Source organism: Ostrea edulis, chromosome 4, assembly GCF_947568905.1.
Source record: "Ostrea edulis chromosome 4, xbOstEdul1.1, whole genome shotgun sequence".
NCBI classification, from domain to species: domain Eukaryota; kingdom Metazoa; phylum Mollusca; class Bivalvia; order Ostreida; family Ostreidae; genus Ostrea; species Ostrea edulis.
In genome coordinates this window covers 26,644,551-26,666,903 of record NC_079167.1, presented here as the reverse complement: position 1 = coordinate 26,666,903, position 22,353 = coordinate 26,644,551, and the positions used below count along the sequence as shown (strand labels likewise).

Genomic DNA, 22,353 nt, shown 5'->3' with positions numbered 1-22,353 from the left:
TGTGATGTCATGTGTATATGATTTTATATGAACATAAAAGTACAGAACTGCCAATATTCTGAACATGTGTGTGATATACTCAACAAACTCACCATATGTTAACTTACTTTATTACACATAGTAGAAACACACTGTAAACTTTTCGTCTACCATGTAAATCAAATGGTTCAATTTAGCAGTTCTGATACAGATCTAGATGTCGTTTTCATGTCATAAAGCATTTTCAGGTGATTTACAGTATCTTTTTCTTTAAAAAACAACAACAATCCCTGCATTAAGACTGTCAAATACAGAAGCAATCCAATGCATAATATAGTTAACCTGCAAAATATTGAAATACAGCCGTTGGAGTCAAAGAATGATAACTCTTACTAATACATACGAGTTCAATACCAGTCCATATATGTTGACCATGCATTATAAATATCATATTGAAGTGAACATAGTTGATAACATCATTCTCAATCATCATATACATTGTTTGGTCCAATTTGTATGAATCTGTTCCTGTGAACAAAGAACATTAAAAAGGAATAACACAGTGCCATAATGAACTGATTATTATCAAATCACAAATGAAAAAAAACCAAAAACCAAATATACTCCTTCCTTAAATCCTATTGCCTGGCTGGATAGCTCAGTTGGTTAACATGTGAAGATGCATATCTGTAGATCATGGGTTTGAATCTTGGCAGGGGTTTTAATTTTTTTTTGCAGGTTACTTTCTACTAAAATTACATTTTTATACTAAATAAGGTATAAGTTTTCAATTTTATAATATAAATGTACATGTCCTCCACTTTTCGAATCAATAGTTTCTTTGGTGTTTTATCCCCAGAGGAAAACACATAGTCAATGGCTGACTTCTATTTGACGTAAAAAAAAAAATGGAAAAATAAATTCAAGCAATATACTTTGTCCTTTTAATTCTAATTGCCCAACTGGATAGCTCTGTTGGTGAACATATGTCCATATGTCAATCTGCAGATTATAGGTTTGAGTCGAGCAGGGATTTTAATTCCTTCAGGTGACTCTCTACTAAAACTGTGTTCTTTCACTAAATGAGGTAAAATTTAAAGTTTTCCATTTCAAGTATTGTTGTAGATATCGTCCTTAAATTTAGATACCACTTACAATGAAACTATTTAATCATAAATACATGTGTTCAGTCTGAAATAAATATGCAGTGTATAAATAAATCGTCCATAGCACTTTTTAAATCATACAGAATTTGGTGAAAAGTGTAACAGATTGTTTAATCTAATTCCACTGGAGATAAGGTTGCACTTTGACTTGATGGTTGGGGGGCGGGGCCATCAGAAGATGTAGATTGCTGCAAAGAGTCTTCATCACCATCATCTCCCATTATGCTCTGTAGTAAATTTCCTGTTTGAAACACAAGAATACAAACATCAATACATAGCATGTTTATCAAAGACATCTACTTTGCAAATTAGTTTGGAATATCATTCAAGTCAAATTAACTTGAGCGATGTATGGGAAATTAAAATTTCATAAGCATTTTACCGAAGAGGCCCTGAGACTGTTTGGGAGGAGGTGGTAATCCAAAAAATAGCTGTCCTATTTGATCCAGATACTGAAAAAGTGTTATAGATATAGCATAATATAAAACACAGGAAGAATACAAACATCATAATATTGATTAAAGGGACTGGTTCACGTTTTTCGAAAGAAATGTTTTTCATTTATGATGTTAAAAGTTAAAAATTTAGCTCATTTAATGTCGACAACCAAAATTTGGACCGTCTGAATGCAAGGATTAGAGCAATATTTTAGCTTTGATTCTGTGTTATGTAAACAAAGACTCGAGTCTTTTTATGTAAACAAACAAACCAGTGAAACGTTAATTTTGTAATTTAAAGCATCTTTATTTTGTACAATCACAAATCTTAACTTTTAATGACACATTTCACCTAAAGTATACTTGAGATGTGATATATATAATAAACTTGGATCAATATCCATTTATTTTGAAAACTTCCTAAACAATAACACACCTCAATCTTTGTTTTCAAAACAAATAATAAACTCTCTATAATGAACTTCTGTCTTGATGAATAACCTTAATTTTTTGTGTGAAACCTTCTAAACATATTAGACTGTAGATTTTGATCATTTAAAGTGAAAAACAAAATTTGGAGGAAAATCGTGAATGAGTCCCTAAAAATAAGTGTATCTTTGTTTTCCAATATTAAAGAAATTTTCTGTACAGGTATTGAAAGTTGTAAAGAATCCCTATATGAAATTATTTCTAAACATTCCATTAAAGGGACTGATTCACGATTTTCCCCAAAATTTTGTTTTTCTCTTTTAATGATTAAAATCTACTTTCTAAATGTGTTTGAAAGATTTCACATAAAAATTAAGGTTATACATTATCACAGAAGCTCATTTTAGAGAGTTTATTATTTGTTTTGTAAACAAAGATTGTGGTATGCTATTGTTTACGAAATTTTCAAAAGAAATGGATATGGATGTAATTTTATTAAATCTTTCACATTTCGAGCATTTTTTGGGTAGAATTTAATCCAGAAGTTAAAATTTGTGACTATGCAAAATTAAGATGCTTTATATTACAGAATCAATATTTCACTTGTTTGTTTACATAAAAAGACTCTAGTCTTTGTTTACATAACACAGATTTAAGGTTAAAATATTGCTTTTATTCTTGCATTCAGAAGGTCAAAATTTTGGCTGTCAACATTAGATAAGTTATATTTTTAATTTTTATCAGCAAAAATGAAAAATATCTTTATCAAAAATCCGTGAACCAGTCCCTTTAAGTAACGAAATCTAATCGTTGTAGCGAACATTTCTCCATGTCTTATAAGCAGAGAGAAGACCTACCTCTCTATAAGAGGGATCTCTGTTAATGGATGCTTGATATTTTTCACATAAAATAGAGAACACAGCAACTCTTCCTCTGAAAATGAATTAAATGTCATTACAATAATTTATAAGCATTTGTCAACCAATTCTTAATTATTTTACATATCTAGTTTCATCCTGTTTGGAAATGCCCCTTTTCCATGTTTAATTATTCAATGATTCATCATTTATGATAAACAATGTCCACATAGCAGTTCAGAAAATTCCATTTGAAGAGGACCATGGGCAATCATGCTCTACTCTGTCACTCTCAGAGAAAAAACTTCTCATTGGTTATGGCCCAGTTTTTGTGTTCCAAAAATTATCTTACAAATATTTTTTACTAATTTGAATCTACATTTAAAACGAAGTTTGCATATCAAGTTGACAGATTGCAGACTTGGTGTTCCCTATGAGACAAAGAGGTATAACATACCTAATAAAAGTGTAATAGATCACAAGTATAAGATATGTAGAATAATCTCACGATACTAAAATTTACCTTAGCAGGAAGTTGCAATTTCATTGTAAAATTATTGAGAAACAAGAGGTTCATGGACCACAACATTCACTTCACCTATTCATTATGTGTTGAAATTGTTTTCTTGTATGAATATTCAAAGCATACTTCGTGATTTACAAATCCACACAGATCCTGAGAGTTTTAAAACAATATGATGCAAAACACAGTAAAACTGTATATAGTAATGGGACGTTGATTAATTTTCATAATCGATCATCGGTTGGAATCGGTTGCTGCTTCCAATGCGATTTTACTGATTATAATCGGAAGACATGATTATATTTTAAAAAGAATAATCTTTTAATATATTTCATGTTTTTTTCCCCATTTGCATATTTACATCTATATACCGGAGTATTTACACATAAATATAATTATATATAAAGTTCTGTTTGTTCAAGAGTTCATTGCAATCGTGCTTTATATGAAATATTTCAAATGCAGTGTGCATTTAAATTTATGTCAAATATCCATTCTCAATGACCACGTGGCAAGTGACAGTTTGGAAAAAATTCCATCGTCATCGTAAGCAAGTTTTAATGACTTAATTTAATTGTATAAATGGTTGAGTGGTCTGGTAGACTGGTGCACTAGTCACATGCTGCATAGAGATTTGGTTACCCAGGTTGCGAGTTCAACCCTGGGCAGGGGCAAAAGTGGTTATATAAATTGGAAATGGGCCAATTTCAGAATGCATTCTATAACAAGTGTACAGTAGTTCGACATAAATGAGTTCGCAAAATGGCCGACGTTGTAAACTCTCGCATGCGTCCTGCGTATTACAGAATGAGATACACGATACATTCGTTGTTATCCTGAATAAAAAAGTGTTCCCGGTATTTTTGTAGTTATTTTCTACTTTCGTTTTATTGAGTTTTTGAATTATCCCCCTTTGATAAACAAATATCATCTGCATAGCAAAATGGCACCGCACGGCAAGGAATTAACAAGAGAGCAGAAAGATATCATTGTACAAATGTCAAATGATGGATTTTCGAGTTATAAAATTGAGGAAATAACAGGGATAAACGGCAGAACGGTTCAGAAATTTCTCAAGCGTGTGAAAGAAAGGGGCAACATAGAAAACTTACCTTGAAGTGGAAGCAGGAGAAAAACGACACCGCGTGATGACAGAATCCTATTTCGTAGCATAAAAACAACTGGCGTCAGACTTTAAAAGATGTTACAAGCAGATTTAATGCGAGGACAGGATGCAATGTATCAACCAGAACTGTGAGTAGACGATTATTCGAGGACGGCTATAAACGGTGTGTTGTTTCCAAGAAAACAACAATATCGCGTGTGAATCGGGAGAAAAGGACTAGATTTTGTCGGCAAAAATTACACTGGACAGTTGATAACCACTGGTCTTCCATCATTTTCAGTGATGAGACTAAAATTGAACTTGGTCAGGATAATAAAATTTGTTTGGAGGAAATCAGATGAAAGATTATGCCCCGAATGTTTAGGACTATGCAGTGACAGAGAGATGCAATGTCGAGCTTCTGTTATGTTTTGGGGTTGTATATCTTACTATGGTGTTGGAACTTTAAAAGCTGTGAATGGTAACATGAACAGTGATAAATATATTGAAGTTCTTGATGAATGTCACTGGCCAGTTGTTGTGCGACACTTTACAAATCGCCGCTGGATCTTTCAAGAGGACAATGCTCCATGCCACGTATCTTTGCGCTCAAATCAGTGGAAGCAGGGCAATGATATCAGTACACTTCCATGGCCTCCACAGAGTCCAGACATTAACATTATTGAAAATGTCTGGAAAGTGTTAAAACTTCGGGTACAGAGACAGACAAATGAGATCCGAAATGCAGAAGACCTGGAGAGAGTTGTCTGTGATATTTGGAGTGACCTCCCTTTACATTATATTCGGAGTCTTTATAACACTCTTCCAAGGAGAATTCGCAGTGTGTTATGTACCCGAGGTCATATTACAAAGTATTAAGTCCATTTGGTATAAAGTGAATTTTCTGTTATTGATACAAAACAGGCGCTTAGAATATTTCAAGTGTTATTGCGATTGACGTGACGTCACGGTCGGCCATTTTGTGAACTCATTTATGTCGTACTACTGTATATACTCGGGTGTCCGGGTAGCGTAGTGGTTAATGCACTGGCTTCTCACCGCTGTAACCTGAGTTCGATCTCCATGATCGGCAGTGGTTGTATGTGAGAGGGTATGGTGGTCGCCCACTCGGACACGTGGGTTTCCTCTGGGTACTCTGGTTTCCTCCCACTCAAAGGCCCCCTAGCACAAACATCCATGCATGTTGGTAAAATAGCTAGTATATAGCTAATGTTCTTTGTTGATTATGTATATCCAACTTTAAAAATTACTATTATTTTATTATTATTATTATCATACATCCAATGATCGATCATGGAAAAAAATAATCAATCATAGACATCGTTAGCTTTTTTCCATCAACAATTGATGTTTTCTGATTATTGATACAACATTACTAAAAAGTACATTAGGAAAAATTGTTTGAGCACACTAAAACTGATGTTTCCCCTTCCATTTTCCATAGTTTTTGAAAACATTTTTTGGGGATTATAAAGTGGAAAATTAAAGAGTTATGGTACATAACAGTCCCCTATATGTATATTTGCGTCGACCAAAGAACAATGTGAATTGATTAAATCTATAAATTGCATGTTTTAGAAGTGTTAGCAAGATAGTGTACAGCACAAGTTTTAGTTGAAACTCATTATCAGTGAGTATTAAGGAGTTACACTCTACTGCTCTGATCATTTACATCTATAAGCATTCAATTACAGACATACACAATCAGAAACTTTGGATAAAAACTTTATGATTTAATAGTTTTAAAAATCATGACTCATCTATTGACATCTAATGAATTTCTAAAATATGAAATCACCCGAATTGTGTAGATATTGAGTCAATTGGAAATAAAAGAGTTTTAACTAATGGACATCATGTTCACAAAATGTGAGATGTTTGACCCCTCCTGTTTTTAGTACTCACCCTTCTACAGCTAATAATAAGAACCACAGAAAGTTAAGGAGTGGATGAACATAGGGGGGACCACTCTGTACATCTGGATGATTCTCTGTATATTTAACGAAAGCAACCTGTGCTGTGTCTTTGTTTCTCAAACATAAATATCTGAAATATAATTTCAAAATATGCAACATAAAGTTTACTAACTGCACTAAATGGCATCTGAAATATGAAACATGTGATACCGCTAACTTCGAGTTTGAAATAATTTAAAGTCCAAGGACATGAAAATAACATTGGGTGCAAATAAAGCAAAATTAGAACCTCATATTTGTGCTTTTGTTTTCTTGAATCAGTTGTAAAGAGAATCACATTACCTTAGTTTTGAAGGATGTCAAAGTGCAAGGCGGAACTTTAAATGAATTAAGATACATGTACTAATTATACAGGAGGCCCATGGGCCACATAGCTCACTGAGTCACCTTAGCCCTACTCTTGTTCAACTGTTCTGATTTTTAAGACTTTTCCCAATCTTTTTTCCCTTAAGAATTTTGACTCTATGATGTAGCCCTAACTTACTTCACTTAATCCACTTCATCCCATGGGGGACATAGGGCAACCACAGTAGTGGATTGGACACACATTAAGAAAACCTAACACCAGCATAACTAAACAAGCTCTAGAATGGAATCCACAAGGCAAGCGTAAGAGGGGCAGACCGAAAAACACTTGGCGTAGAGGGATCAATGCAGAGTTACAGGCCATCAATAAAACATGGGGAGAAACCAAAAATGTAGCCCTAACTTAGCCCCAAAGGGTCGCGATAAAGCCAAACTTGGAATTCTGGAATTCACACAACATTGGGACACAGCATCAATATGACAAATATGATCTAGCTATTCTGGAGAAGGTCAAGGTCACATTGTCAACAAGAGCACCACAAATGGTACAACATAAGACCATTAGACCTTCAGTGCAATATCTGAATCCATGATGAGAAAAAGTCTAGAAAACTATTTGACCTACTTTTAGTAGGTCATGCTGCACCAATCAAATTGAAATGTGAACTGATTATGTATTTCTGTAAGAGGGACGTTGTGACAAAATTCAGGGCAATACCTGTATTCATAACAAAAACAAATCTGCAAAACTTTTACCCCTGAAGTAGGTCATGTTACACCTATCCAGCTGAAATGCAATCTGAACATATATTCCTCTGAGTGGAAGCTTGTGACTAAATTTCAGGGCAATACAGTATGTATCTGTTTTTCTACTAAGTGATACTACAACCTTGACCTTGAGAAACAACAGGCATCCTCCACATGGCATAAGGTGTATGTGTACCAAGTTTGACAGTCCTAACCCCAACAGTTTGGTCTGTATCCTGCCTACAAGGTTTTCCTACTAAGTGATACATTGGAACCCTGTTATTACATTCCCCCTTTATTACGTTAGTCCGCATATTACGTTGGAATTTCAAAGCATGAAACCATTTCTTAACAAACCTATATAAAATAGACCTCGTTATTACGTTATCCCAAAATCTGGGACTTGGTATTACGTTGTAAAAAATTCTAACAAATACATATTAAACCTCAAATTATTCAATAGTGATTCTCAAGATAATCAACCATTCACACCTGACCGTCCCAGGCAGTCACCATGTAAATTTCCTGGTCTGGTAGGGGATTAGAGACGCCTGACTGGTCACGCTTTGACAGATCTAGGGACATCAATACAGGTGAATACCCGGTATGGAAGCCAGTGATAAACAATTAAATGATGTTTATTTAGAAATTGTACTCAATAAAATTTTCTCCATTTTCATATTTAGATGATCAAAGAAATAATAATTTCTCAACCACATGCGTTTTTAGTATCGTGTGATTGCTTTCGATATTAAAACTCTATTTACGGACAGCATGTAGGACAAAATTTATCGTAGCACAGTTGAAACAGCTTGGGTAACGGCTTGGACATAGTCAGGTGAGAAAAGGCAGTGTTCAATTAAAACAATTGTCAGTTATTTTGACATAATAGTTTGGGTGTTAGATTTCGTCCATAAATACGTAGATCAAACTGCCCAGTGTTATCGGCCGATTCGTGCAAGGCTCAGTGAACATTTTAAAATCCCTTGATATCTTTTTTTGATGTGCACGTGATTTTAGTGCCATAATTTAGTGTTATAAATGTGATCTTAATATTAGTACATTATCATTTTTTAAAAAGTGGATTGCGTTTGTTCTCTGTGTTTATCGTTGGTAAAATGTGTGCAAGTGTTGGATATTGCGTGTGTTTTGTGTCGTTGTTTTGTTGTTAGCTTTTTTGGGGTGGAATTTTTAAAATTGTCTTTTGTATCGTGTAGTAGAGATATAACTTAATAAAAACGATGTTTTTGTTTTATGTACGAATGTTGAATACGAACCGGAAAGAGTTGTTGAAATTTATAAGAACGTATTATGTTAAAGTTGAACAAAACAGCGGAAACAAAAGCAGATCTGCATTGCTTATCAAAGCATCCTTATGTATCCTACACAAGAAATAAAGAAAAGGGATGAGAACATGAAGAATTACGGACATTTAAGATAAGATGTAAATAAATCAAGTGTCATAGTCTTTAAAACAAAGAAACAGTAGAGATATGTTCACACACACACACACACCTTCACTGAGTGTCAACGAAAGATATACAATTTCCAAATGATATTTTTAATGGATTTCACTGGGAATGTTTATTACATTGACCCCGCTATTACATTATTTTATTGTGACAAAATGGAAAACGTAATAACGGGGTTCCACTGTACTAAAACCTTGACCTTTGAACTTAGAGAACAAAAGGCGTCTTCCACTTGGCATGAGGAGTATGCGTACCAAATAGTTCTGACTGTATTCTGCCTACAAGGTTTTCCTATTATCGATAACCAATACGACTTTGACCTTGAAAACAAGATATGCATCTTCCTCTCATCATGGTGATCAAATGTACCAAGTTGTATTGTTTTGATGTTTTCCACCACACTGAACATTTTTTCAGTTATCTGGTGGCGCCCAGTTTTTATTGGTGGAAGAGATAACCCAGATACAATGTACCTTGGAAGAGACCACAAACCTACAATGTCTGGACAGACGGATAGAACCATACCATAATATGTCCTGTCTTTGACAGGCGTATAAAACTCACAGTATGAAATGAAAAGTCAAACTATATTTGGAATGACTTATCCTTTTACTTTTTATCTATATTGTAATTTCTTGTGTGTATAATCATGTGGACTTTATCTTGTACCTTAAATGAGAAGGCTTATATAGGCATTGCCTGCTGCCTAATCCTTATTATGTTATTCATAATAAAATACTGTTTAAATTAAACTGACCCAGTGGGTTCTTGAGAAGATTTTCAAAAATGTCACAAAATGTTAACTAATTCTTAATTATCTCCGCCTCATAAAGGGTAACTTTATTCCTCAATAAAGTTTGGTTAAAATCAGCCCAGTGGTTCTGGAGAAGTCAAAACTATTAAAAGTCTACAGACAGATCAACAGACAGACAAAAGGTGATCACAATAGCTCACATAAGCTTTCAGCTCAGATGAACTAATAATTGCTATGAAAAGTGAATCTTGATCTGTATGTTATTACAGCAAAGGTACACACTAAAAATCAGAACACAGTTGCACGAAAGTTAGCTAACTTTACCTGACAGTTAACTTGCCATTAATTTGAACATTTGTATAGCATTAACTTGAAGTTAATTGTCAATTAAACTTAACCAACTTTTGTGCAACTGGCCCCTGCTTATCATTAAAAAGAAAATCAGAAAAAGGTATACTAAATGGTAAATAATTAGAATTTTCCAAAGTCTAAGTGCAATAAGTTTGGTGAAAATAAATCAATTGATAGGAAACTCATCAATATTAAGAGACACAACAAAAATCAATATATTATCTACAAGTGCAGCAAAAACAATCTGGTAAACAGTGAATAAGAAATTGTTGAAGTCTGAGGGTGATAACTTCAGTGAAAAAAGGTCAATTGACATGAAACTCGGCCTTGATTGGGAAGTCATCAATATAAAAACACATACAAAATATCTACTCAATATCTACAAACACAGCACAAAAAAGTCTAGAAAACAGTGAATAATTAAGACATTCTACACATCTAATATTGTCTAAGGGCGATAAGTTTGCTGAAAATAGGTCAGTTGAAGTGAAACTCAAACTTAATCTGTAAATCATCATAAATAGAGGCATATAAACAATTAGCTCATTATCTGCAAGGACAGCAAAAAATGTCCAGAACACTATGATAGAGGAGAGTCACACTATGAGCCCTGACCATTTCACGGTGGAAGCATAAAAAGAGCTTTGACATGTAGTCTGAACCAAACTGTAAACTTACTGTAAAACTGCTTGTGCTATAAATAAGTCTACTTCGTAGGGGTAGCCACCATTTACATGACACTCTATTAACATCAAGGCACAGTTCTGTCCATCTTGTGAATGTAGAAGATGATACCTTGCTTGTCCGTAATTTTTTTCTATAAAAATTACAGTACATCAATGTAAAATATCACAAAAATATTATTATTTCTATACAGAAAAGATGTTGACATCACAAAAATTTCATTTAGTAAACAAACTAAAAACCGCAGTATGAAAGACTGGTTTACATTTATAATGTACCCTTCACTAATCAATCTTACTGTACCCCCACTCCCACACTATATTTTGGTTCATGCAACAGATTTATTGGGATATTCTTTATAACAGTATTCATATAGTTTGTAACACCTCTAAAAGAAATTTCCTATATAAATGATTTATGAGTATATTGACTATTTTTATGAAAGACAACTTTCAGTAACTGATTTCAAAACTATCTGCACATGGACAAATCGTCTTGAAACTCTTTAATTTCTGATGTTATATAATTGTAACACCATTTGAAATCTAAGGGCTATTCCAGAAATAAATACATAGGGGGGTCGGGAGGCACCTTTTGAAAATACCAAGCACCCATAAAAAAAAATAAAAAATTACCCCATGACCCATCAAATTGATAAACTCATTTTACAATGACCCATCTAATTAAAAAAAAAAACTAACCAGACCCACCACAAAAATATTTTTAAAAATGAAAACGGTACAGATCTCGCGAGGTTTTCGGGACAAACATTCAAGTCAATGACGCGGTAATGCCTGTGCGACATTGTATCACAGTAATTCAGAAGAAACGATGTCACATCAACAATCAAAGGCATCTATGGCGGGAATGTTGGAAAGATTGGGAGTCCAAACAATGCTATTATCATGAAATGGGTATGGATATGTTTTTCCACGAATCGTTCGTCTTCTAATGGAGCCCGCACCCGGAGGCCTCTATATCACCATCACACTGACTGATAAATATAATGCATCGGTACCCTCGTATAAATCAACTAAGGTTTGCCTATTTTTATTAGAAAACGGAATACCTATTGGTTTCAAAATATTCCCAAAATCGATGCACTGTAAACTGTAATAATCTACAGAACAGAGTTCGCCGCCATCACGTCCAAAGGGACCCTACTAAACGCGCCTCTAATTTGAAGAGTGCCGTAATGGAAAGTTATGCGCTGCAAAGAGCGACAACTCGAATAGTTCTATGTTACTTCCGATTTCCGATTTCGAAAGCAGCATTTCGAAAGCACGTTTTCAATTTTCCCTCCGACGTTTTGTAACCAACACAACAAGAGCGACAATAAAAATATTCTGAAAACTCAACACCCACGTGGCACAAAATAAAACAATAGAAACTACCCACTACCCATAATAAATATTTTTTTACCAGTCCAACCACGGACCAAATAAAATATGAAAAAATACGACCACCCACACAAAAAAATATCATTTGCCGCCCGACCCCCCCCCCCCCCCCCCCCCCATTTGATCATTTCTGGAACAGCCCTAAGTTACCTCTAGCAACATTTTAATGAATTCCCAGATATTGCGTATCTACTTTTTCATATGTAATCTTGTGTATATTCTGTAACCTATATAATCTACTTATTAGATAGATCTACACTAGCTGTAATATCCCCCTTTAAGCCACTATTCCCCCATAAGACTTATGCCTCTGGAAATAGTCCCTGTCTTCGGGGAGGGGAGGGGGATTAACTCCCTATTGTCTTTACAGCCAGAAAATACTTGCAGTCAATATATACTGACCTTCCCAGAAAGACAAGCCGAACTTCTGATGGAGGTCAGGATGTCCTCGCTTGTGTTCCGAATTGGCCTTCATGGTCCACCGAACTGCAGACACAAGAAAGGTATGTCTATCTTCACTTTGGGGTTCCATTCCTTTAAATATGGTGACTATTTTCTCTGTAATGACAAAATAATTTTCAACATAGGCTCTTAGAACATAATCAATATCAATAAGAACTGATTGATTTTATATTGTTTAACATCCCTCTCGAGAATTTTTCACTCATATGGAGATGTCACCATTGCTGGTGAAGGGCTGCAAAATTTAGGACAATGGTCAGTGCTTACAGCCTTTGAGCAGAAAGGGATCATTATCGTGCCACATCTGCTGTGACACGGGGCCTCGGTTTTTGTGGTCTCATCCGAAGGACCGCCCAATAAGTACTGAAAAAATGTACATGTAAAATAGTGTAGACTGCAAGGAATATCGTACCTGCAGTATAGCAATTATATCCAACTGATACATTTGAACAACAATGGTTAAATTTTATTGTAAGTCAGCTATAGTTGAGCAATATGTACTTTATTTTTTTAAATATATTGTACACTGTGACCACTGTCATATATACACACACAGTGATTAGGATGGCAATGTGCCCTGCGCCATAGTCCCATTCAGGTGAAAATTGGCGCATTAAATGATCTAATCCATGTGCCAAAGTGCGCATTCATTATCGATTGTAACTTACATTTTTTTTCTCTAGAATGAATTGGGTACGACTTACTTATTTTTTGTACTTTCATTTTTAATTCCTATGTATTTTGATACACCGAATCTCATTGGTTGAAGCAATACAAATCAAAATAGATAACCAATAAACTATTTCCTCTTACATCACATCTCATCACGTATTCTCATGCTTATACTTTAGCTTTTAAGTTTCGGAAGTCCAAGGACAGATATAGAAACTACAGAAGGTAAAAAACCCACAAATAATGAAAGTAAAACCCAACGAGAGACCGTCTTCAAATACCAATGACATTAAAAGCAATGATACGGTTGAGAAAGGGACATTGAAACAAAGTAGAAACATTTTCAAGAACGGTGGAAAAGATCATGGTCATGGTTCAGAGTTTCAATTCAAACAATAATGTTCCACTGCACATTTGCTATTTATTGAAATATGTTGATGGCCCATTAAATCTGAAAATGGCCCATTGAAAACTTAAACCGTGGGACCATATCCAAATCACTGTCATATACACACACAATTTGAACACTGTTATATTTTGGTATCAGTTTTGAAATATAATATAAACCTTCCAAGCATAAAAACTTTACAAGACCTTTATTATTGCTTAATGTATTTTTCAAACCATTAGAATTATAAACCATCCTACCTATAATATCTTCAGATACAGGTGTCTCCGACTGATTCAGGAGGTCGATCAGTAAAAAGGACAAATCTGTAAAACTGGATGTCTAAAATGCAAGAAACACCATGTTAAATTATCAGAGTTTTCAAAATCTCAATCTTACATATTGGTCTTTTGGATAATTTTACTAGTCCAAACAATTACGTACTGATAATTAAGACCCCCCCCCCCCCCCCCCCCCCCCATGTATTTGTAGCATGGTTATAATGTATTAATTGTGATATATAGTAACTTATGCAACATAAACTATTTGATTTCATCTAAGATGATAGGAATATGTCAATATTCAAAGTTCATTCTTGACTAATTTAACTATTGGACATCTATGGTTGTCTTTATTGTATAATGCCCGCATTGCGCTTGCCTTCAATACATGTGGTCAGAAAGAATACAATGGCATCAGCAAGTTTTGACATCGAGTTCATCAACTTTTGATACAGGAATAAGAACCTATCAGACTAAATTCATTATGCTAAATCATATGTAAAATACTAAAGGGTAGTTAGACATGTACAGATGCAAGAATTGCCAGGAAAATAGCAAATAGTATGCTAATAATCAGCACTCGGCTCATTTCAGAAAGAAAGTATGTAAAAAGACACGTTGTACTTTGAAACTATTTCCATTGATATCTCCAAAACCCAAATTTTTTGTATAATTCATATTTATATGTATATTTAATAGAATGCCATAGTATTGATATCTTTATCAAAATCTAACATAAACAATTGAAGCATGGGTACCTTTAAATGTACCGTTTTACTTGTCTGAAGGGATTTTGGTGGTCAAAACCTTTCGACATGCACATTTCAGAAAACTTTGTGTTGCGTATTCTTATCTAGTCAGATGACAATGCAGATAATAAAACATATTGGCACAGCTCCCAGTTTTAGGCAGTAAATGCATTGCATGAGTAGTGTAAATTTTACAAAGCAATTTAGTAGTTTCAAAATACAGTAAAATATCTCTATCTCGAAGTCCGAGGGACCTCGAAAAAACTTCAAGATATCCAGGGGTTCGAGATATCCAAAATCGATCTTGAATATTGTTTTGAAGGTGGATATTTGGTGCATAGTATGAGATCTGCATTATAAACAACAACCCCGTTGCCGTTTCTTATAATGCAAGTTGATAAATTGATACGGCGGAATTTCAAAGACAAACATTTCGGGTTTTTTAATATATATAAACATCCCATTGAATTCACAATGTGTTAAGATGCCTACTTTAAGTTTACTAATGTCTAGGCTCGACTGGGATGTAGATATTGTGTTGTAGTGAAAGAACCGTTCTATCACGTAAGAAACAAAAAAGACGGATTAAAAAAAAAAAACACTTTTAAATGTTAATTAAACAAAATTTTGTGTTTTCTCTGTCCTAATTTTAATGATGAAACGTGTATCATGAAATGCATTATCATTATTATGAGCATTACCTTCAAGCACACTTTCGACAATTTTGTGCGTTTATCTAACCCACATGATCATAATATGGGGTTGGACTTAATCCGTAATGTTGGAAGTCATCACTAATCACCCAAGCTGTTGAACCATTTATTGTGACCTGGGTCTTCTCAGAAAAGGTGAGCGTGGATTAGCGGTCATTAATTATAATTGGTGTAGCCGTAGATGTGAATTTGTGACTTAACGACGCCAGGTATGGTAAGAAGAGCAGAACAATTTATTGCACTTCGAGATAAACCAGGTGAATTTAGGGCATGGGACCTTGAAAATACTTCAACATAAGCGGGGTATTCGAGATTACCGTGTTCAAAATATCAGAAGTTTTTAAAATCATTTATATAGGGAAAACAGCCGGTACCGGCGGTCGACTTCGACTCAAGTGGGGTATTCGAGATAAACCATATTCGAGATACAGATATTTTACTGTATGATATATCTTTTCTCCCATCTTTAATCAGTTTTAAACTATGCCATACCCCATGTACAATTTCATAACTGTTTTACATCATATGAATTTATTTGTAAAGATAACAGCCATTTCCCTCCCAGAAGTGTACATCACAGTCATGAAAAGTGAAGATCATGCCAGTAAACCCACCATAAATTTAGTGATATCCACATATGTTGATCCAAATGTTTGCCACTTCAAAATTTATTTTCAAAGGAAAGCTATAAGTGTGACCGTACCATACTGTCGAGTTCATTTCAAGAAGTATCAATCTTATGAAAAGAGAACATTAAAATACTTTGACATCCTCATATTAACCAATTTTCAGAAAAAATGTAAAAAACCAACAAAAAAAACCCCAACAAGATGTGTTTGTGAATAACAAATGCCCCCGATAATGGCCAATTCCGAAGATGGCCAAGGTCACAAGGGCAAATATCTTGGTACCAGTAAAAAGATCTTGTCAAAAGAAATGCTCATGTACAATATGAAAGCTCTAATATTTACCATTTAGAAGTTATGACCAATGTAAAAAAAAATTTTTAAAGTAGGTCAAATGTCAGGTCAAAAAGTTCAATACCAACGGAAAGATCTTGTAACAAGGAATACTCATGTGAAATATCAAAGCTCTATCTCTTACTGTTCAAAAGTTATTAGCAAGGTTAAAGTTTTCAAAAAGTAGGTCAAACTCCAAGGTCAAGGGTAAAAAATGTTGGTACCCACGGAAAGGTCTTGTCACAAGGAATACTCATGTGAAATATCAAAGCTTTGTCACTTACTGTTCAAAAGTTATTAGCAAGGTTAAAGTTTCAGACAGAATGACAGAATTACAAAATGACAGACAGGACAAAAACAATATGCCCCCCGATCTTCGATCTCGGGGGCATAAAAACCCCCAGAAAGACAAAACAAAATGGTAAAAGGTCCCAGTAAAATAAAGGTCAGGATCATGAATGATGATCAGCGGGTCATTTCATCTTCTCGATGAATTCATTGTTAAATATAGGCTATATACATTATTGCCCATTACAAATGAAAAAGGACCTATTCTAATAAACACCCAAACTTTGCTCAGTTTGACTTCCTCCTTTCTGTTGGACCAGCATATTATCTGCAAATCTGTGGTTGTTGTATGTAGTAAGCTTTCATAGACAAAACTCATGTTAAAACAAACATTGTGCATGATAATTGACAACAGTACATGTAGTCTGTCAGTGTTTAATATTCCTAACTTCCTATGAAAATTACTGCTCTCAATTCAGGCAACACAAACTGTAGGTGTTGTACCAAATTTAAACACACCAAAGCATTGAAAGTTGTAAATCAGGCAAAGAAATATCTATTGCCATGTCTATATGACATGGAACCCATTCAAATGCTGAGTAAACAGGAGCAGTCAAGGCCAGATTTGAGTCTCCAGTCCCCAACAGTTCTGTATATAGTTTATACATAAAGACTGAAATGTACATGTACCTGATCGTGTCTCCTCAGAGTTAGAAATGTACATGTACCTGATCGTGTCTCCTCAGAGTTAGAAATGTACATGTACCTGATCATAGAGTTAGAAATGTACATGTACCTGATCATGTCTCCTCAGAGTTAGAAATGTACATGTACATGTTCACAGAGTTAGAAATGTACATGTACCTGATCATAGAGTTAGAAATGTACATGTACCTGATCATGTCTCCTCAGAGTTAGAAATGTACATGTACCTGATCATGTCTCCTCAGAGTTAGAAATGTACATGTACCTGATCACAGAGTTAGAAATGTACATGTACCTGATCATAGAGTTAGAAATGTACTTGTACCTGATCGTGTCTCCTCAGAGTTAGAAATGTACATGTACCTGATCCGTGTTTCCTCAGAGTTAGAAATGTACATGTACCTGATCATGTTTCCTCAGAGTTAGAAATGTACATGTACCTGATCTGTGTTTCCTCAGAGTTAGAAATTACATGTACCTGATCCGTGTTTCCTCAGAGTTAGAAATGTACATGTACCTGATCACAGAGTTAGAAATGTACATGTACCTGATCACAGAGTTAGAAATGTACATGTACCTGATCGTGTCTCCTCAGAGTTAGAAATGTACATGTACCTGATCATGTCTCCTCAGAGTTAGAAATGTACATGTACCTGATCATGTCTCCTCAGAGTTAGAAATGTACATGTACCTGATCACAGAGTTAGAAATGTACATGTACCTGATCACAGAGTTAGAAATGTACATGTACCTGATCATGTTTCCTCAGTGTTAGTGCACCATGGTAAAGTAGATTTGCAGCCTCTGTGTACTTTTTTTGTCCTTTGTACCTAAAATAAAAAGGTAAATTATGTTAGGCTTTTGTATTATATGGGGCTTTAAAATGTACCATGTATATTCTATTACACATTCTTCAATTAAACTAGCCTATGCACAAAATTTCTATTAAAATTGTTGACAAAGTCGCAAGCCACGACGGAAATGTACACTCCTCTCCCTTTAATGTTATTCTTTTATCATCGTCGGAAACCCACAGTTGATTACGCTTCGTTCTGATGGAGAGAGGAACGAAGCGTAATCAACCCTGGGTTTCCAACGATGTTCTTTTATAGAATTTGATATTCTACTAAACTGACTTGATTATCCCTTTAAATGTAGTGTAGTGATACAGTCTTGTATCCAAACCATGAGATATGGGAGATTGGGGGTAATTTCAAGATTTTTTATGAAGATTTTTTTTTGCACACCTCTAATATAAAACTTGGACACTCTAACACACTGGAGATAAACTGTATCAATTGTTTATTTGAAGTCCAGTATTCAACTTCAAGTTACTTAATTTGTCGTCTAATTAGTCAGCCCTGTACAGGGGTGTGCAATTAAAAAAAAAAAACTACTATCCCAAGGGCCAGTGGTAGTAACAAAGTTTCTAGCCCAAGATCATCAGTTACTAGCCCATAAACTACTGACAGTAATAAAAACACATAAAATGGAGTTGATACATGCAAGTTGAAATCTATATAAATATGCAAACAATTCTTAGACTATCATTAAACAATTAAACAATTTCATAGCTTCTGGCCAAGTGGTGAATGATTCATTTATAATCATATGGCATTTCATACTTTCTAGTTTCTACACAGAATGTGAACAACCTTTAAGTTTGATAAAGTTATAAATTTTCCCTGGGCCTTCCAATTTTGCAATATCTTGACATTTTTTGCCATACTTGCCATGCACGAGACAACCTTCATCACAGTACAACTTTCATGTGGTGTTGTCCACTGTATCTGTCTAGCTAATGTTAATGCTTTCTCTTCGTAATTGTTAAGTGAAAAGAAAATGGTAAAGATATTGAACATCGATTAAAAATCCTATGAAGAATACAAAATTGAGCACAGAGCAAACAGTTAAACACAGACCCCCGTAAACATTGATGGTTCTTCATTTTGTCACTGAATTGACATTATTGCCATAAATGTAAAATGCATACAAGGGCTGTTTGATATGTAATGTGTATTGTACAATATCTCGAAAGCATTCAATTCAAATAGTGAAATGAACATTACATCCCTTCAAAGTATTCTCCGTGGTTTGAAATGAATAATTTCAATCTCTGAATCCATTTCTGAAATGCGTCACTGTACACTGATTTAGGTAGACCTCTGAGACACTGACTGATGGCTGAGCCAAGGGCTTGTCGGGACTTGTAACAACCACCAGATAAGAACTTTTTAAGTTTTGGAAAAAGGAAAAAGTTGCATGAGGCTAGATCTGGAGAGTATGGTGGGTGTGGCAAGACGGTAACCTTCTCTGACTTCAAAATTTGCTTCACAAGCTCAGATGTATGTGATGGAGCATTATCATAAAGTAGACGAACATGCCTAAATCCTAACACAGGGAGTCGTTCATTATCATATTTCTTGAGAGCTGTTTTAGTATAACATCTCGGTAATACCGATCTGTAACACTTTTGCCCTTCGGCACCAGAATTTGTACGGCTATACCATCACATGAGAAGAATATGCAATAAAGAACCTTCTTTCTGCTTATGGTTCTTTTGGCAACTACAGGCCTTCGGCCTTCTACCGTGTTTAGTTAGCCATATTTTGTTTCCAGTTTTTCTAACGGGTTCGAAATACCGAACTCATGTTTCATCACCAGTAACAATGTTTGCAAATTGTTTTTGATTGAATTTGGGAAACATTCTGAGTTTAGTGGTTTGTACTCGTACCCGTTTTCGGTCATCTGTCAATATATGTGTTATCCATCTGGTAGAAATCTTTCATACATTCAAAATGAAATGCACCCGTGATAGCGATATGCCAACAGCTTTGGCATTATCATGAATCTTGTGTCTGCCATCATTTTCAATTATTTTCCTGACTTTTGAGACATTGGTCTTGCCTGTTACAGTCACAGGTCAGCCAGATTTGGCTGAATCTTTGATGGACTCTGTGCTAGTCCGAAATTTCTTTCTCCACCTATGAACCGTCTCATAAGATGTCTTATCAGACCTATAAACTTCCCCAAATTCTGTAAATTTTTGCATTACCGAATGACAGATTTTTGTGCAAACTTTTATATAAGCTCTAATTTCTTCAATATTCTCAACCCGTTTCCCATCTATTTTTACAACTATTTAAGAGTATCGTCATTTATGAAATCGTGCAAAGCATTATCGCACTGTGGTACAACACATTATATATCGAACAGCCCTCGTATATACTAAATAAACTTTATTTAGGTAAGAAGGTAAGAAATGCATGTTTCATTGTGATAGGGAGTTAATAAGATGTCTAAGGCGAAAAGTTGAAGCAGAGAAGAAATTCAGATTAACTCATTTTAATCACAATAAGCGGCTGAAGTTCAGGCAAGACTTCTCAAATCAGTGTGACACTGGTCTGAGATTCGGAAGAGGCGTCAGTCCAAATATCCAGCCTCTACAAATCTCACTGAGATTAATCTTCAATGTGCATTCATTTGGTCAATCAAAACAATTCGGGGGCTCTATTTCCTTAAGGAAATGGCTTCTTTCTTAATCATTTTAAATTTGGGTCTTAATGAGGGGATCCAGGAGATTTTCAACTCCCAAAGGATCGGGGTTCCAAAGGGAGACATTTTTTTAATGCCCGATTCTGAGATTTGTGAGATATCACATGCATGGAAGCATTCGATTTTTATTGGTCAACTTCACAAGTAATAAAACATCTAATGGAAATAAATAATTTAATAAATATAACAGCCAGTCATGTTTTTGTTTCAGAATTGATTATGTTTTGAGCAAGAACACTGATGTAATTCGTTTGCTATTCTCAGTATGATCTGAATTTAATACCTATATTTGAAACTATCATGTCAACCACTTAAACACACTTTTTTGATTAAAACTGTCTAACTGACAGTATTTATTTTAGTTTATCTCCATCAAATTTCCACCCTTGTTATCTGTTTTAAAGGTTTGTAAATCTAAAGTGAAAGTAAACGCATTATATGTTGCACAATGTAAACTAAAAGCACAAACCTTGCAAATGTTTTTGCATAATTTAAACGCGTCAGATATAACAATGACGATTGGACTGATATTTTAAACCAGTTTCAAATTTCCCTGTACAATAAAGTATCAAAAGATATTAAGAAATTCAGACTGTAAAATTTACTTCAGTTACTTAAAATAATGTACACGACATCAGATGCAAGCTGTTTGACAGAAGATTCAAGAAGCCGGCCCAGTTCACTTGAGAATTAATTTCAAAATTAATCGTCTATCAATTGAGAGAAACATGCCTGAAATATAATGTTCTATACATCTGGTGTGCTTCATAGTAATTTCCAGCTTCTACACAAGATTGACACTTCGACAAAACACGTTCAATTCCTCCACTTCGGCGATCAGTCGCCATCTTTGTAACTGGACGTTTTAAGATTTTTATAAGGGGATACGATTACAATCGAAAATTTATTCAAAATGATTGGTAAAACATCAATGATATATTTTATGACAAAAGGTCTTTAAATTCAGGTGATTGAAAAAATATTTTATACTCAATTTTTCTTAAGAAGCATGCTCTGAATATATTCGTTTTACGAAAAATTATCTTTGAAAGGCAGAGCTAATTGCCATATATATGAGAAAATTATTGTGATTCTAAAATAATATGGACTTACTTAGCTGTTTGCGATTACACGATAAATTGACATAACAGACAGTCACTATTTATAACAAAAACTTAAAAAAAACCTTAAAACTACTTATCATAATATACAATATATGTGATAACTTTCTTTCGTCTTGCCCCAACGAAAGTGTCAAAATTGAAGTAAGTTAACTCCAAATTGAATTAAAATCACCATAATTCATCTTATCAATGAAAAATATTCATCGATTGAAGAACGAAACTATTCATATTTCCCTATGCCATACTTCTT

At 34.5% G+C, this 22,353-nt stretch overlaps 1 protein-coding gene across 4 annotated transcripts; it reads right to left on the bottom strand.

The window, feature by feature from the left end:
* Positions 1 to 94: 94 nt before the first annotated feature.
* Positions 95 to 21,851, bottom strand: LOC125672215 (Golgi to ER traffic protein 4 homolog). 4 transcript variants are annotated; one of them, XM_048908371.2, is made up of 10 exons: positions 21,712 to 21,851; positions 18,176 to 18,254; positions 13,990 to 14,071; positions 12,610 to 12,765; positions 10,802 to 10,940; positions 6,423 to 6,563; positions 5,556 to 5,678; positions 2,869 to 2,944; positions 1,528 to 1,597; positions 95 to 1,386 (listed from the first exon to the last, which is right to left on the bottom strand). In XM_048908371.2, exons 1-10 carry the CDS (start codon positions 21,825 to 21,827, stop codon positions 1,256 to 1,258), a joined length of 1,113 nt encoding a protein of 370 aa, XP_048764328.1. In that variant the 5' UTR covers positions 21,828 to 21,851; the 3' UTR covers positions 95 to 1,255. The 4 variants fall into 4 exon arrangements, with proteins under 4 accessions (XP_048764328.1, XP_048764329.1, XP_048764330.1 ...); XM_048908372.2 differs by lacking the exon at positions 5,556 to 5,678; XM_048908373.2 differs by lacking the exons at positions 5,556 to 5,678; positions 6,423 to 6,563 and having other exon boundaries at positions 21,712 to 21,840.
* Between the last annotated feature and the right edge of the window lie 502 nt (positions 21,852 to 22,353).